This window comes from Notechis scutatus, chromosome 6 (genome assembly GCF_049901735.1).
Source record: "Notechis scutatus isolate UNSWTSFEM ecotype Mainland chromosome 6, rNotScu1.2, whole genome shotgun sequence".
In the NCBI taxonomy this organism is placed as follows: Eukaryota; Metazoa; Chordata; class Lepidosauria; order Squamata; family Elapidae; genus Notechis; species Notechis scutatus.
Window position 1 is genome coordinate 25,797,239 of NC_142014.1, and position 15,000 is coordinate 25,812,238.

Below are 15,000 nucleotides of genomic sequence, written 5' to 3' on the forward strand. Positions count from 1 at the left end.
CAGATCATGCTGGATCTGCTCTGTGTGTGTGTGTGTGGAGGGGTGTCTTCTTTTTCTCCTTTTTTTTCCTCTCTTTTTCTCCTTTTTCTTCTTTTTTTTTGTCTTGAGGGGGTGTCAAGATTTTCTTTAAAACAGTATTAAACTTATTTTGGGAGGGTACGTTGCCGTCTCTTAGGTCCTGCCTTAAAATAATGAAAACACAACACTTCCACTTTGGCAATTCCATCGAGTGTCACAATTGAATACAGGTAGTCCTCGACTTAACAACAGTTCATTTAGTGACCAAAGTTACAACACCACTGAAAAAAAGTGACTGACTGTTTTTCACACTTATAATAGGCATCCTCTCAGTCATGTGATCCAAATTCAGACGCGTGGTAACTGACTCGTATTTATGACAGTTATCCCCTTTTGCAACCTTCTCCCCCTTAATGACCGTGTTACTAATTGAACCAGGACAGCAATTTGCTTAACAATAGCAAACAAGAAAGCTCATCCAACGGGTCACCCAACAAACATCTCACTTAGCAACAGCAATTCTGGGCTCAATGGTGGTCCTAATTCGAGGACTACCTCTAGGCGGTAAAAAAGGAGACCGTTTCCTAAGACAAATTTAGGAATTGGTTGTATCCCAAGGGCTGTATTTTTAAAAAAAGCCATGAAAGCTTGCAATTATATATATATATATATATATATATATATATATATATATATATATATATATATATATATATATATACATACACACACACATATACACACACACACATATACACACACACACATATACATACATACATACATATATAATACAAGCACGTGAATATTATTTGTATGCAGGTTTGTTTTTTTAAAAACAATGAAAAAAAGAAATGTCAAAACTAACAAGATGGTATCTCAATTTGGCTGCCCCCCTTAAACCAGTGGTGGTATTCAAAATTTTTTACTACCAGATCTGTGCGTGTGGCTTGGTGGGTGTGGCTTGGCTTGGTGGGCGTGGCAGGGGAAGGATACTGCAAAATCTCCATTCCCTCCCCACTCCTGGGGGAAGGTTATTATAAAATCCCATTTCCTCCTCACCCCACTAACCTACTTTCCAGCTCCATTCTCCTATGCAGGGCAACCAAAGAAAACCCAGCCAATCAGCTGGGACTCGATGGGAGGCAGAGAATAGATGCGGGCGGGGCCAGTCAGGTGGGATTTGCCGGTTCTCCAAATGACTCAAAATTTTTGCTACTGGTTCTCCAGAACCGGTCAGAACCGGCTAAATACCACCTCTGCTTAAACGTTTCGGGATACAAGTCAGCACAACACCAGGTGCCTGTAAAAATATGTATACAATCCTTTAATGGGAAGTTGTTGTTACTCCTTGGACGATCTTGGCAGGGTGAGGAGATGAACAAATTTCCAGATCCACAGAACGTCCGGGCGGCTAGTTTTGATAGTGATAAAGCTCACTCCTCTGGCACTGTCAAAATCCAGAACTGCACTTCTTTTTTGGGGGTCAAATCCAGAACCGCACGTCTTCAAAGACAGCTGCTCGTTAGCGCATCCTATAGTCATTAGATACGGAGGCTTCGCAAAGCTGCCCTTTAAAATCCAATTCCACCATGAAGTCGAGGTCACGCTGCAAAGAACGTAGAGATCAGATCCTTTTGCTTACCGGTTATGAACGAGAGAAGGCCTGTGGTTAACCCTGTACTTTGGGGAGATCCTCGTTTTATGACACTTCACTTAGTGACCGGTTCAGTTTACGAGTTACGACGACACTGAAAAAAGGTGACTTAGGACCGTTTTTGGCACTTGGAGCCGTCGCAGCCTCCCCCAGGGTCACGCGATCCAAAATTCGGACGCTCGGCAACTGACTCATATTTACAATGGATGCATTGTCCTGGGGTCAGGCGATCCCCTCTTGCAACCACCTGACAAGCGAAGACCATGGGGAAGCCAGATTCGTTTAACAACCATGTTACTAACTTAAAATCAATGGCAGGAATTCACTTAAGAAAAAGCCATTAAAATGTGGGGGAAACTCACTTTAAAAAGTTTCTCACTCAGCCATAGAAATTATGTCTCAGTTGCGGTATAAGGTATAAAGGAGATGCAAAGGTAGAGAAACCTTTGCGGGAAGCAAAGTCGTTCTGTTCGGATTAAACTTTGAAGCTTTGTGTGGACTTTACTCCGTTTGGCTTTTTACAGTTAATTTGGCACTTTAGTTGGCAGCAATTCAAAGGAGAAAGGTGGGTGCTTATCTTGCAGGACTGTTTGGGACTCATTATGGGCTGGGAATGAGCATAATTCCCAGCGTTGAAATAAAATAACAGTTGTTTGGACTAAGCATGTGCTTAATTATGGTCTCGGAGAGCCTTGGTCAGAACACATGGTCTGCCTTGCTGGATCAGGAACATGTCATTCAACCACTTCCATTGAGGCGGGAATGGGAGCTGGGGGAAGATTTCAAAAAGGGACAATCCTCTTGGTCTCTCCCTGCATGGAACGGCTGTGCCTCCCCCGCTTCACCGCCAATGGAGATTGCGGTTCTGCCAATGGCTGCCTACCCCTTCAGCTTGGAAAAGGTGCCCAGAAGCTCCCTAGATAAGCTTTCTGGAGCAAGACAACAATTGTGTGAATTGCACACCCCGGGAGAGCTGTGTTAGTCGACGGGAACCCCCAAACCAAAGCAATTCACAAAAAGATCTCCGCCTCGCCATTCAAGAGATTCCCTCCGAGTTCCAAACAACACCGTGCTCCGAAGTCTTGCTAAGTTTGAAAGAGCTCCCTCCATGCAACCCTCCAGTCAGGCTGTGTATGGGGGGGGACGGCAATTTACAGGGAATTAGAGCAAACTGTATTTTACTGGCACCCTTCAATCAAATGCACAGCTGCACAGCTCTAAGCTGACCCCACCCCTCGCTGTGATAAAACACCAAATATTTTCCAGGGCTGATCCATGAGCCTGCCGGAGCACTCAAGAGAGCCAAGTTGTTGACATCAAGTCAATGATGTTGTAGGCACAATGGAAAAAAGCCTTGGCCAACGGAGAGGATTCTTTCACGCTCGAGGAAAGCCAGAAATGTTCCCATTAGTGAGAACAGATGGTGCCCTGCCACCTGGGGACTTCCGGATGGATTATAATGTTGGTTTCCAGCGACCATTTTTCAGGATTTGTTCAATGCCTCAGATGGCTTGCATTGGCCCACTGAGCTGATGTTCTCTGGTTTTATGCCAGGTCAGTGGGATGGAACTCATGCTTCATCTTGCGTCTTCATGCAAGAGAAAGTCAACCCAGGCTGTCCTTCTCTTTTGACTGGTTGCTGTTATTCAGCACTAAGTTGTGCCTCACTCCCCACAACCCCCTAGTCCTGTCCAGTGGTGGGATTCAGCCGGTTCTCACCAGTTCGCGTGAACCGGTTGTTAAATTATTTTCCCCTCCACTATTAAAGTGGCTCCTGGGCACTGCGCTCAGTGGTGGGATTCAAATAATTTAACAACCGGTCCTCTGCCCTAATGATTTCTTCCAACAACCAGTTCACCAAACTGCTCAGAAAGTTAACAACCAGTTCTCCTGAAGTGGTGCAAAGTGGATGAATCCCACTACTGACTGCACTGCAATGGAGAAATGGGCAATGGAGCAGCCGTCACGAGGGAAGAAGAAGGCCGCTTTCCCTCTTTCTTCTCCCTGCTCCTTTTCCATCTCTCGTGCCGTCTGCTCCGTTGCCTGTTTCTCCATTGCAGCGCAGCACCAGGATCCACTTTGATAGCAGAGAGGTGTAATTTAACAACCGGTTCGCCCAGGGTCAGGTTGGCCATTGCAGGATGGTCTTGTGTGTCCCACATGTGGGGCAGAGCTGGAGGATAGGAATGGGGCACGCCTCCCAGGACAGCCATCCTGATCCTGGGCAAACTGGTTGTTAAATTATTTGAATCCCATCAGTGGTCCTGTCTCCTGTCCCCCAGAATTTACCCCAACTCAATGTTCATTGTGACAACAAACCAATCTAGCCATTTTCTCCTCTGCCGTCCTCTTCTCCTTTGGCCTTCCCACTTTCCCAACATCGAGGTCTTCTCCAAGGAGTGGCCAATGTCCAGGTAGCCCTCGACTTATGACCACAATTGAGCCCCAAATTTCTCTTGCTAAGAGAGTCATTCATTAAGTGAATTTTGTCTCATTTTAGGGCCTTCCTTGCCCCAGTTGTTAAGTGAATCACTGCAGTTGTTAGGCTAGTAATGTGGTCGTTAAGTGAATCTGGCTTCTCCATAGACTTTCCTTTGTCAGAAGGGTCGCCAAGGGGGATCCCTGATCCCAGGACATTGCAACTGTCATAAATGAATTTTGATTACCATGGGGATGCTGCAACGGTCATAAGTGTGATAAGTCATCCTAAGTCACTTTTTTCAGTGCCATTGTAACTTTGAACAGCCACTAAATTGTTGTAAGTCGAGGAGTTCCCGTATTTCAGTTTCAGCTGCAGGATCTACCCTTCCAAAGAACAGTAAAGGGTTGATATCCTTTAAGATCGACTGATTGGATCTTCTTGAGGTTCAACGGACCCTCAAGAATCTTCTCCAATACCTGTGACCAGTTCTCTTTCCCAAAACCTCAAAGCAAATTACTACAGAGAGAAGGCCTCCTTTTCCAAGTAGCTGGCAGGTGCGTGTGGAAATGTCATGGGCGCTGACAGGCCCACTCACGCAGCTACTCGCAGCCCACTGTGGATGCTTGAGGCCCCACTCCCGCAAGTAATGGGTGCTCGTGCACATGCACCTACCCCTCTCACAAAACCATCCCCTATTCCCCCCCACCGCACTCTGGACTGCCAACCCGGAAAGAGTTGGTGAACTCTGCTCTAATGGGTCTCATTTACTCAACGCAAGGAGGAAGATGTCTTGGATATGTTTGCCATCGGCTTATTTATAAAAATAATAATAATAAAGGCGGGATACAAATAAATAAATAAAAATCCTAAGCCTTTAGCTATAAAACATGATTCTTTAAGATCAGACTGGGATTTTAACCTACTAACTCGTCTGACAAAAATGCCTCTAAAATCCTATCCCTGAAACCAGCTGCCCAATCTGGACGCCAGCATTCATATATATATATATATATATATATACCTACCTAACTTACCTCATTTTTTTCATTTGGTTTCATGGATATGGTTCCATAGATTTCTTCCCCTCTTCGGACAGTTAGATAATCCTCCAGGTAAAATACAGTTTGCTTCCAGTGAGTGTAAGGCGCGTCCGGAGCTACGGAAAAAAAAAAGACATTTGGTTCTTTTTAGAAACTGTTATGACCTAGGGTGGGATACAAAATAAACACAGTCACAAAAAACAGGTGAAGCCCCTTTTATTCCTTCACTTTGCTTCCAAGCTCCAAATATCCTTGACGCAAGACAAAAAACTCCCACACAAACAGTTACAAGAAGAAGGAAAAAAGCAACACAAACCAGGCAAGATAAGGACTGGAGGATGTTCGCAGATAACAGAACACACACTGGGAAGGACGCCAAACTCAGAGAGGAACTATAAACTAGAGATATTTCCACGCTTTGTTTCCAGCACTTGCCAGTATTCAGGTCCATCCGTTTATCCAGTTGTCACAGCTGCAGCCCATGAAGAGGATCAAGGCCCTCTCCTCCCGAGTAGACCACGTCTCTCCCTTATCCTCTCCTCCCTGCATGTCCTAGGATGGAGAGGGGATGGGCCTGGGTCCTCCTCTCACTTCCCTGCTGATCTCTGCCCTTCCCCAGCCTCCTCCACAACCTCCGGAGCCACACTTCCACTCCCTGTTGGCTGTTCCTCCTCTCCCTCAGAGTCAGTCTCCACCAGGGGCATGACAAACTGTTTACCTGCAGATTTTACCTGAGAAGGCAGTTCTGCAAAGCGACGCTCAGAGATAGGATTAAGTTCAGTGATTTTACTTCCCCAGAAAGTATACAAAGACTTCACACAACCGCAAGGTTTTTTATAGCCAGCTGATCTGATCACCGCGTGGGTTTTACCCAAACTCTGTTTATGCAAATAAATCATTCAATACAGCACAATTTCTTTTTTTTTTTTTTTGAACAAACTTTATTAGTTTTTTTACACACACAAACAAAACAGGATGTAGTAACATAAAATATATTTTCTAAAAGAAACAAATAAACCATCTTATTTAAAAAGAAGATAATTCCAAATTATCACATTTCTATAATTTAATATAAATATTTATCTTATCTGATCAGCTTCATATCTTTTCCAAACTTCTCTTTATTACTCCCTTTCCTTTTAATTAATCATATTTCTTCTGCCTTAAAGTTATATACTCATTGAATATAATTTCATTAGTATTCTTCCACATCCTATCAAACTTAAACAAACATTACACAAAACATAAATACATAAAACTTCTTTTTGGAAGGCGTATGCACCCCGGTTAACTCTTTTTATACAGACATCAATCAAAGTTTATACTCACTTAATATACTATCTCATATCTTATTTAACATTCTCTATTTTCCATATATTTTCTCTCACCTACTCATTCTTTTAATTCTATTTTATTTATTCCATCTCGATTAAATAATTATATTTGCATCTTTGGTCCGTTTTCTTTCAAACACCTACCTATCCTTTCTATCTAATACAATATTTCTCCTGTAAACCCAGATTGAAGTATGACAACTTTTTATCTTTCCCTAAATAACACTTAAAATAATACATATTTCCGTACTGATTCTGCTCCGTACATTCTAAATATTACATTTCAGAATAATAAAACTAACAAATAATATTGAATTTAATAAGTAATAATAAAAAGAAAAAAAGAAAAAGGAATGTTAAATTTATAATATAATAAGAACAATGTTTCATAAAAATTAGATTCTATTATTAATTCTTAAACAATAAAAATAATATTTCATAAGAGATTAAACTCTATAATTAAATCATGGCTTCCTTTAATACATTTTTAAATCATATAATATTCTGATTTTCTAACTCAGCTTCAAATACTAATGTCTACAATACATTCTTATGTACTTTTGCAGAATCATTTTTATAAAATTATCTTATCCCTTATCTCTGAAAAAAATCGTTTTTTAGCATTTTGTTTAAAGCCTTTATGACTTCTCTTTCCTTTTCCCCTTTCTTTCTTATCCATTCTAGCTTTTTGACCCCACCATCTCTCAAATTTCACTCTCTTGGTCTTCCCTCTCTGTTCTATTTCTCTTTTCTGTTGCTTTCTGACATCATATCGCTTTTTCATCTCATTTTTCTTTTTCTTGGTTGCTTTTCTGAGTTCTAAGTTCATCTTTTCCTTGCCCCCTTCCGCTTTTCTTCCTCCACTAAGTGTGTTTGTCCATTAAAGATGGCTTCTTCTCCTTCATCCCAGTCTTCCTGTCGTTGTCGTATTTCTTGATAGGTAGCAATCGCCATTTCTAAAAATGAAAAATAGATCCAGAAGAGCCCTTATCTTCTTCTTTCAGTCTTTGAAATTCCACTTGTAATCCTTCAAAAGATAATGCCATTTTTTCTTTCTTTCTTTTTGAAGCAACCCTAATGTCTTTAGTGCCCCCTTTTTTTTCTTAACAAAAATTCACAGAGATCTCAAAGTCACAAAGCAAACCAAATCAGAACAAACAGTTTCATTTAGCACTTTCTTCTTTCTATATTTTCACCTCCTAGGGTAGAATTCAAATACACAGTTCCAAGCTGATCTTCTAGAAATCTAAATGTCTTTTATTCCTGTTCTTATAGTCTCAAAGCAGTCTCCTTCAGTACAATCTTATAATAAGCCTTTATCTCTTCCCTTCCCTTGTAAAAAGTAGAAAGAATTTTAAGTTCTTAAATCCAGTGTCCATAAATCCTTTATCCCTTGGCTTTAAATTTCAAATTGGATTACCTTCAGTGCCCAAGTAGATTTTCCAGATCTCCGTCTGCTATTTCTATGGGGAGGGAGAGTGAAGAAAAAAAATTTCCCTTGACAGCTTTCTTCACCGTTTTCCAAACTTCTTTGAGAAACAATGTATCCTTCAAACAATTCAAGCAGTTCATTTCCAGGCTAAAGAGTTTCTTATTGTCCCGGTTCAGCCAGCACTTTCACTTCTGCTTCCTCCAGCACAAATCTTACCCGGCTGCAGGCTTCTTTGTGGCGGCCATTACTGACCGCCGCTCCACCACCTTGGGAAAAGGGGTTTTCCCGGCTGGGGAGGGGTCTGCAACACCCCAAACCCCTGTCCGGATCCCCTCTCTCTTCGGCTGCCTCTACAGGGCAGCCATATCCCCCAGACCCATTTGGATCGGGGCACCTTGAGCGGCGAGCGCAGCAGGAATCGCGGAGAATCACGAATTCCTACGCCGGCCACGCATAAAACCGGAAACCAATACAGCACAATTTCTGACTAAAATGGTCCAACTGAGATCAGCCTATGTGGGCCTGACTGGGATAAATCACAGGGTTGATAAAAGAAATATAATTTTACGTTGTTTTATTCTATTTTACATGTTTATGTATTAAATTGTTGTATTTTATCCTACTCTCATTTTAAATGGTCTGTTTTGAATTTTATAGATAATATGTGTTTGATCCTGTACATTGATAATGGCCTATGATAGGCTAATTAATAAATAAAAAAAGAAAAGAGTTTTCCGATATCAAAGGTTTTGAAATCCTCGCTTTATTTGTATTGATCTGTTTCTGCAAACTAAAGACCGAAGAAATGGTTCGGGGTGCACCGGTAGTCCTCGACATACGATCAGAATTGAGCCCAGAATGTATGTGGTTAAGTGAGAAAATTCGTGAAGTGAGTTTTGCTCCATTTTACGTCTTTCTTTGCCACTTTTGTTCAGTGAATTGCTGCAGTTATTGTTCTGACCCAAACCTGGTTCCAAGAGAGTAAAATAAGACAAAGGTACCAGCACAACCTTTTACTGTTTCATTGACAAATCCCGTTCCTTCACAGGTAAAAAAGGCTGCTTCCAACTAATTAGCTGTGATAAGGAAGAGCCTTGCCAAGTTTTTGCAAAGCTGCCAAGAACAACAGATAAAGTTCTTAAACAATAAATCAAAGAGTCTCCAAACACCAACTCAGATATTCCTAACGTCCACCAGGGTCGAGTATCAAACGTCTTTGCCTTCTGCAAAGAACTCCGGTTTCTCAGCTGGCTCTTATCTCCTAAGGGAGGGGCCATTACCTTGCAGCCTTACTTCCGAGTCACCCATGCTGCTGCAGCTGCTCTTTCCTTCGAGCAGCCCTGCGCGCATGCACACTGGGCACAGGCTCCTCGGGAACCTCCTCATCACTGCTGCCAGCCTCCACAATCTCCGAAGGCAGCATTCTACTCCCTGATGGTCCTGGCCCCATCCCTGCATCACACGCAGGCCCCTCATCTGAGTCCTCGCTCTCCGAGACCTCAGCCCTCCGCACCTGCTGCTGGCGAACCACAACAATTATTAAGTCATAAACACACTTGTTAAGTGAATCTGGCTTCCCCCATTGACTTGGCTCATCAGAATACTGAGACTGTCATAGATATGAGTCAGCTGCCGAACGTCCAAATTTTATTCGTGTGACTGTGGGGATGCTACAATGTTCATAAGTGTGGAAAATAGTGATAAGTCACTTTTTCAGTGGTGTTGTAACTTTGTACTATCACTAAGAGCAGAATATCATGCCTGCTAACTGTTGTTAAGTCGAGAACAACCTGTATTTAAGAATAAAGTCACCGAATTAAAATACTGATTTCACTAATATGGCTGTCCCTTTGGCTTTGAAAGAAAGTACTATATATATAGGTTGTCCTCAACTTGCAACTGTTCACTTCGTGACTCTAGAAAGAATGCAGAGAAGAGCAACCAAGATGATTAGGGGACTGGAGGCTAAAACATAAGAGGAGAGGTTGCAGGAACTGGGCATGGCTAGTCTAGTGAAGAGAAGGACCAGGGGAAACATGATAGCGGTCTTCCAATATTTGAGGAGCTGCCACAGAGAGGAAGGGATCAATCTATTCTCCAAAGCACCTGAAGGCCAGACAAGGAAAAATGGATGGAAACTGAACAAGGAGAGATTCAACCTGGAAATAAAGAGAAACTTTCTGACAGTGAGAACAATCAACCCATGGAACAGAAGTTGCCTTCGGAAGTTGTGGGAGCTTCATCACTGGAAGCTTTCAAGAAGAGACAGGACTGCCATCTGTCAAAAATGGTGTAGGGTCTCCTGCTTGGGTGTGGGGTTGGACTAGAAGACCTCCAAGGTCCCTTCCCACTTTGTTTTTCAGTTATTCTATTCTGTTATGATTAGGGATTTACAATGGTGTTGGGATCACACTTGAAGTTCCTCAAGATACGAGTTTCAATCAAGAATATTTGTAGCTCAGGATTAGCATGAGGGTCTTTGGCACAGGTGGTCCTTGACTTGCAACCACAATTGAACTCCAAATTTCTGATCCTAAGCGAGGCGTTTGTTAAGGGGTTTTTGCCCCACTTTACAACCTGTTTCTGTTACCTTACCTTCGCTACAGCAACATGCTGTCCACAGAGAAGTGGTGGTATTCAAAAAAATTTACTACTGGTTCTGTGGACATGGCTTGGTGGGCGTGGCTTGGTGGGCGTGGCAGGGGAAGGATACTGCAAAATCCCCATTCCCTCCCCACCCCATTAACCTGCTTTCCAGCTCCATTCTCCTGTGCAGGGCAACCAAAGAAGACCCAGCCAACCAGCTGGGACTCAATGGGAGACAGAGAATAGATGGGGGCGGGGCCAGTCAGAGGTGGGATTTGCTGGTTCTTCGAACTAAAAGTTTCCACTACCGGTTCTCCAGAACTGGTCAGAACCTGCTGAATCCCACCTCTGCCACAGAGTCCCCCCTGAAGGAATCCAGAAACTGCATTTAGTGCAAACTATGACAGTTGGGTGCTGACAGATGCGGTACATAGATCCCAGAATGGGAGATCCAGAAAGATCTGCCCTTGGTTGCCAACTGCTTACTGTGTACAATTCCCTTACTGCAGGTATTGATCTTGTTCAAAAGCTTGGAGCTTAACTTTCTAAGGGATTGGCCGCCTTTCAACTGATTCAACCCTGCCCAGAACGGATTTGCAGGATAGGCTCTTTGGAGGATGCTATTCTGCTGTCAGGGGATATCCTAGGAGACATTTTTCCTGCATTGCTCTCAGGCTAGAACATGCTGTCTCAAGAAATAAATTTGTCTTCTGCTTGCTTCAAAAAAAACCGTAAAGATAACATCTTTTGCATTTGGCTTTGAACTCTTACATGATTTAGAATTTAGTTGATTGTTAACTTCTATTTGTATTTTTAAAATCTCTTCTACTTTGTTCGGCTTTTTTTTATTAACTGCCATGAGTGCTTGCTGGGATAGAAATGTGAGATAAGTACACATACAGTAACCCTTGACCTATGCTCATAATTGAGCCCAATTTCCTGCTAAGAGAGGCAGTTGCTAAGTGAGTTTTGCCCCATTTTACCACCTTTCTAGGCATAGTTGTTAAGTGAATCACTGCAGTTCTTGTTGAGGTATAAGATTTAATGGCTGCCAGCTGCTGTAAGGCTGATGCAATGTAAGGCTGAATGCAATTGAGGGTGAATCAGCATAGCATGGGTATTGCTTTTTTAAGATGAAGAATGAGTCACAGAAGTTTATATAAGGCAGCCATTAGAGGGTGTATTCTCTCTCCTTGTGTCCGGCATTCATTGCAGAGTTCTCCATGTAGAGTTAAGAAGATTAATTGCTTGTAAGGTATTTTGCCTATCACTTGGGTGGGATTCTACCTGGTCAGACCGGTTCTATAGAATTGGTTGTTACAATTCTGCACAGTTCGGAGAACCGGCAGATCGCGCCACTGGCTGGCCCCACCCTGCCCAGTCACCCTTACCTGGCATGCGCGCCATCCAACTTGCCCAAGTTATGCCTTTGCCTAATTTTTGGTAAGTTGCTATTTTTCCTCCCCTCCCCAACCATCAGCTATTCTGACTATCAGCTGTGCCGCGAGATTTAGATTAGCTAGAAATCAGGAAAGTGTTGGATTTCTTGCTTTCTAGCTAATCTAAATCATTGTTGTACTGCTTTGCCTTCGCCCAGGAGGCTTCCCTGAAAGGCCCACTCAGGGGTAGTATTCAGGGAGTTGTGTGTGGGGAGAAAAGTGGCCTGAGAGCAGAGCTGAACCTTCCTTAAGACTGAAGCTTCTATTTTTCAGTGCAGACTCAAGCAGCAGATTGCAGAAAGGTAGATCTCTGAGTGAATCTGTGCTTCTTAGAGCAACTCAATCTGCCTGCCTTCTTTGCTTGATTTTGGGTAAAAGTTGTTCTTTTTTAATAAAAAAATTCAATATTTACATACATGGTGTGTTGTGAGTTAATTTTGTGAGTTTGCTTGCAAGCAAATTTTATGTGACGGACTCAGGCAGCAGATTGCAGAAAGGTAGATCTCTGAGTGAATCTGTGATTTTGCAAGCAACTCAATCTGCCTGCCTTCTTTGCCTGATTTTGGGTAAAAATTGCTTTTTAAAAAAAATAAAAAATCAACATTTACATAAATGTTTACAATATTTACATACAAGCCACGCCCAGTCAGCAAGTCCTGCCCCAGTCACATGACCACCAAGCCACACCCACAAATTAGGCCACAACCACAGAACCGGTTGTTAAGAAATTTGAATCCCACCCCTGCTACAACTTATATTTCTGTATATGTCTTGTATATAAACCACTGTTAAATGTCTGCGTGCTCTGTTTTGCTCCTGGGTTGTCCAACAATAGCAGTCACACTGCAAACAGTTATGAAATGAATAACACAGTTGTTAAGTGAATCCAGCTTCCCTGCTGACTTTGCTTTGTCAGAAGGCCGCCAAAGGGGAATATCATGATCCCAGGACACTGCAACCATCGTAAATATGAGTCAGCGGCCAAGTGTCTGAATTTTGATGACCATGGGGAGGGACATTGCAACGGTCACAAGGGTGAAAAGTAGTCCTAAGTCACTTTTTCCAGTGCCGTTCTAACTTTGATCGGCCACTAAATGCATTGTTGTAATTCGAGGACATCCTGAATTTGAGGTTTCCCCAGGACACAGCAACTGACATCAATACAAATCAGCTTCCAGCCATCCGAATTTTGATCACGTGACCCTGGGGGTGCTGCAACGGTTGTAAGTGTGAAAAACAGTCATAAGTCACTTTTTTTCAGGGCTGCTGTAACTTTGAACAGTAAATATCCTGGGGTAAGTCCAGGGATGGGCTTCCAAAACTTTAGCAGAGGGTTCTCTGTCTGGTTGCTGGGTGGATGTAGCCATGGTGGGTGCGGCTTAGTCAGCCGGGCATTTTTGCCCTCCCTGGGCTCCGGAGGCTTTCCTTGAGCCTCCGGGAGGACAAAAAGGGCCTCCCCAGGCTCCGGAGGCTCTCTGGAAGCTGGAAATGGGCCCATTTCTGGCCTTCCTGAACTTCCGGGAGGCCCATTTTTCACCCTCCCTGAGCCTCTGTGTGTGCCCTGCACTTACCTGCATCCAAAATGGGCCAGGTGGGGACTCCTGGGAGGGGCGGGGTGCGGTGGGCAGTGCCAGACAGGAGTGGGATTTGGGGGTTCTCTGAACTGCACAGAATCATAGCTAGGGGCTCTCCCGAACCCCTGCGAACCCCCAGCAGCCCCACCCCTGCGTAAGTCAAGGAATACCTGTAACTGTGGCAAAAAAAAAAAATTGTCGTAAAATGAGATACTTACCAATTGCCTTGCTTAGGAAGATAAATTTTGGGTCCATTAAGTCGAGGTCTACCTGTACATATAAGTGAATCGCTGCAGTTGTTCAGCTAGGGAAGGTCAAGTGGGCTTCTGGGAAAGCTGAACAGCCAAGAACAGCCACAATGGAGCTGCCCTAGTAAGCAGAGGTGGTCTTCAGGCGGTTCTGACCAGTTCTGGAGAACCTATAGCGGAAATTTGGAGCAGTTCGGAGAACCGGCAAATCCCACCTCTGACTGGCCCCGCCCCCCCACCTATTCTCTGCCTCCCATTGAGTCCCAGCTGATGGGCTGGGTCTTCTTTGGTTGCCCTGCACAGGAGAACAGAGCTGCAAAGCAGGTTAGTGGGGTGGAGAGGGAATGGGGATTTTGCAGTATCCTTCCCCTGCCACACCCACCAAGCCACGCCCACAGAACCGGTAGTAAAAAAAAAAAAAATTGAATCCCACCACTGCTAGTGAGTCCATCCCAAGTCCCAAGCCCAGGAAGTGTGAGTTATCTCTCTATAAGGCCGTGATGGCGAACCTTTGGCACGCATGCCAGAAGTGGCATGCAGAGCCTTCTCTGTGAGCATGTGCATAGGTCAGCTGGTCTTTGCAGTCGATGGAGTGCTGGAAAATGGCCTGAAATGGTCAACAAAATGGCCCCCAAACAGGTTGTTGTCTTTTTTCTGGCCATGTTCAGGCTGTTCTTCAGGCTGTTTTCTGTCTGTTTGGGAGTTGTTTTCCCCAAAACCAGCCCAAAACCAGGCATGCACACGCCGGCCAGCTGGTCTCCGGGTTCTTGTGCTTCGGGGCGCGTCCCATGCATTCACATGCACTCACATTCCAGTGGTGGAATTCAAATTATTTTACTACTGGTTCTGTGGGCGTGGCTTGGTGAGTGTGGTGTGGCTTGGTGGGTGTGGCAGGGGAAGGATACTGCAAAATCCCCATTCCCTCCCCACCCCACTAACCTGCTTTCCAGCTCCGTTCTCCTGTGGAGGGCAACAACAAAAAACCCCAGCCAATCAGCTGGGACTCAATGGGAGGCAGAGAATAGATGGGGGCGGGGCCAGTCAGAGGCGGGATTTGCGGGTTCTCTGAACTACTCAAAATTTCCGCTAATACCGGTTCTCCAGAACTGGTCAGAACCTGCTGAATGCCACTTCTGGCGCTTTCTGGTTTGGGCACAAGGTTCGCCATCACTGCTATGATGTCTTGGTAAGGCCACTCATACTGCATCAAGTTTACGTCACCACAGTATAAAAAAAAGATGTTGAGACTT

The 15,000-nt window shown here is 43.8% G+C and overlaps 1 protein-coding gene across 1 annotated transcript in view; it reads right to left on the minus strand.

Moving 5' to 3' along the window:
* Positions 1-814: 814 nt before the first annotated feature.
* Positions 815-15,000, minus strand: part of PRMT8 (protein arginine methyltransferase 8) — a 68,619-nt gene continuing 54,433 nt past the window's right edge. The window contains exons 9-10 of the mRNA XM_087967722.1: positions 5,132-5,253; positions 815-1,627 (exon numbers count right to left, since the gene is read on the minus strand). Of these exons, the coding sequence (XP_087823848.1) occupies positions 1,544-1,627; positions 5,132-5,253 (206 nt within the window). The 3' untranslated portion in view covers positions 815-1,543. The remainder of the gene's footprint in view (positions 1,628-5,131; positions 5,254-15,000) is intronic.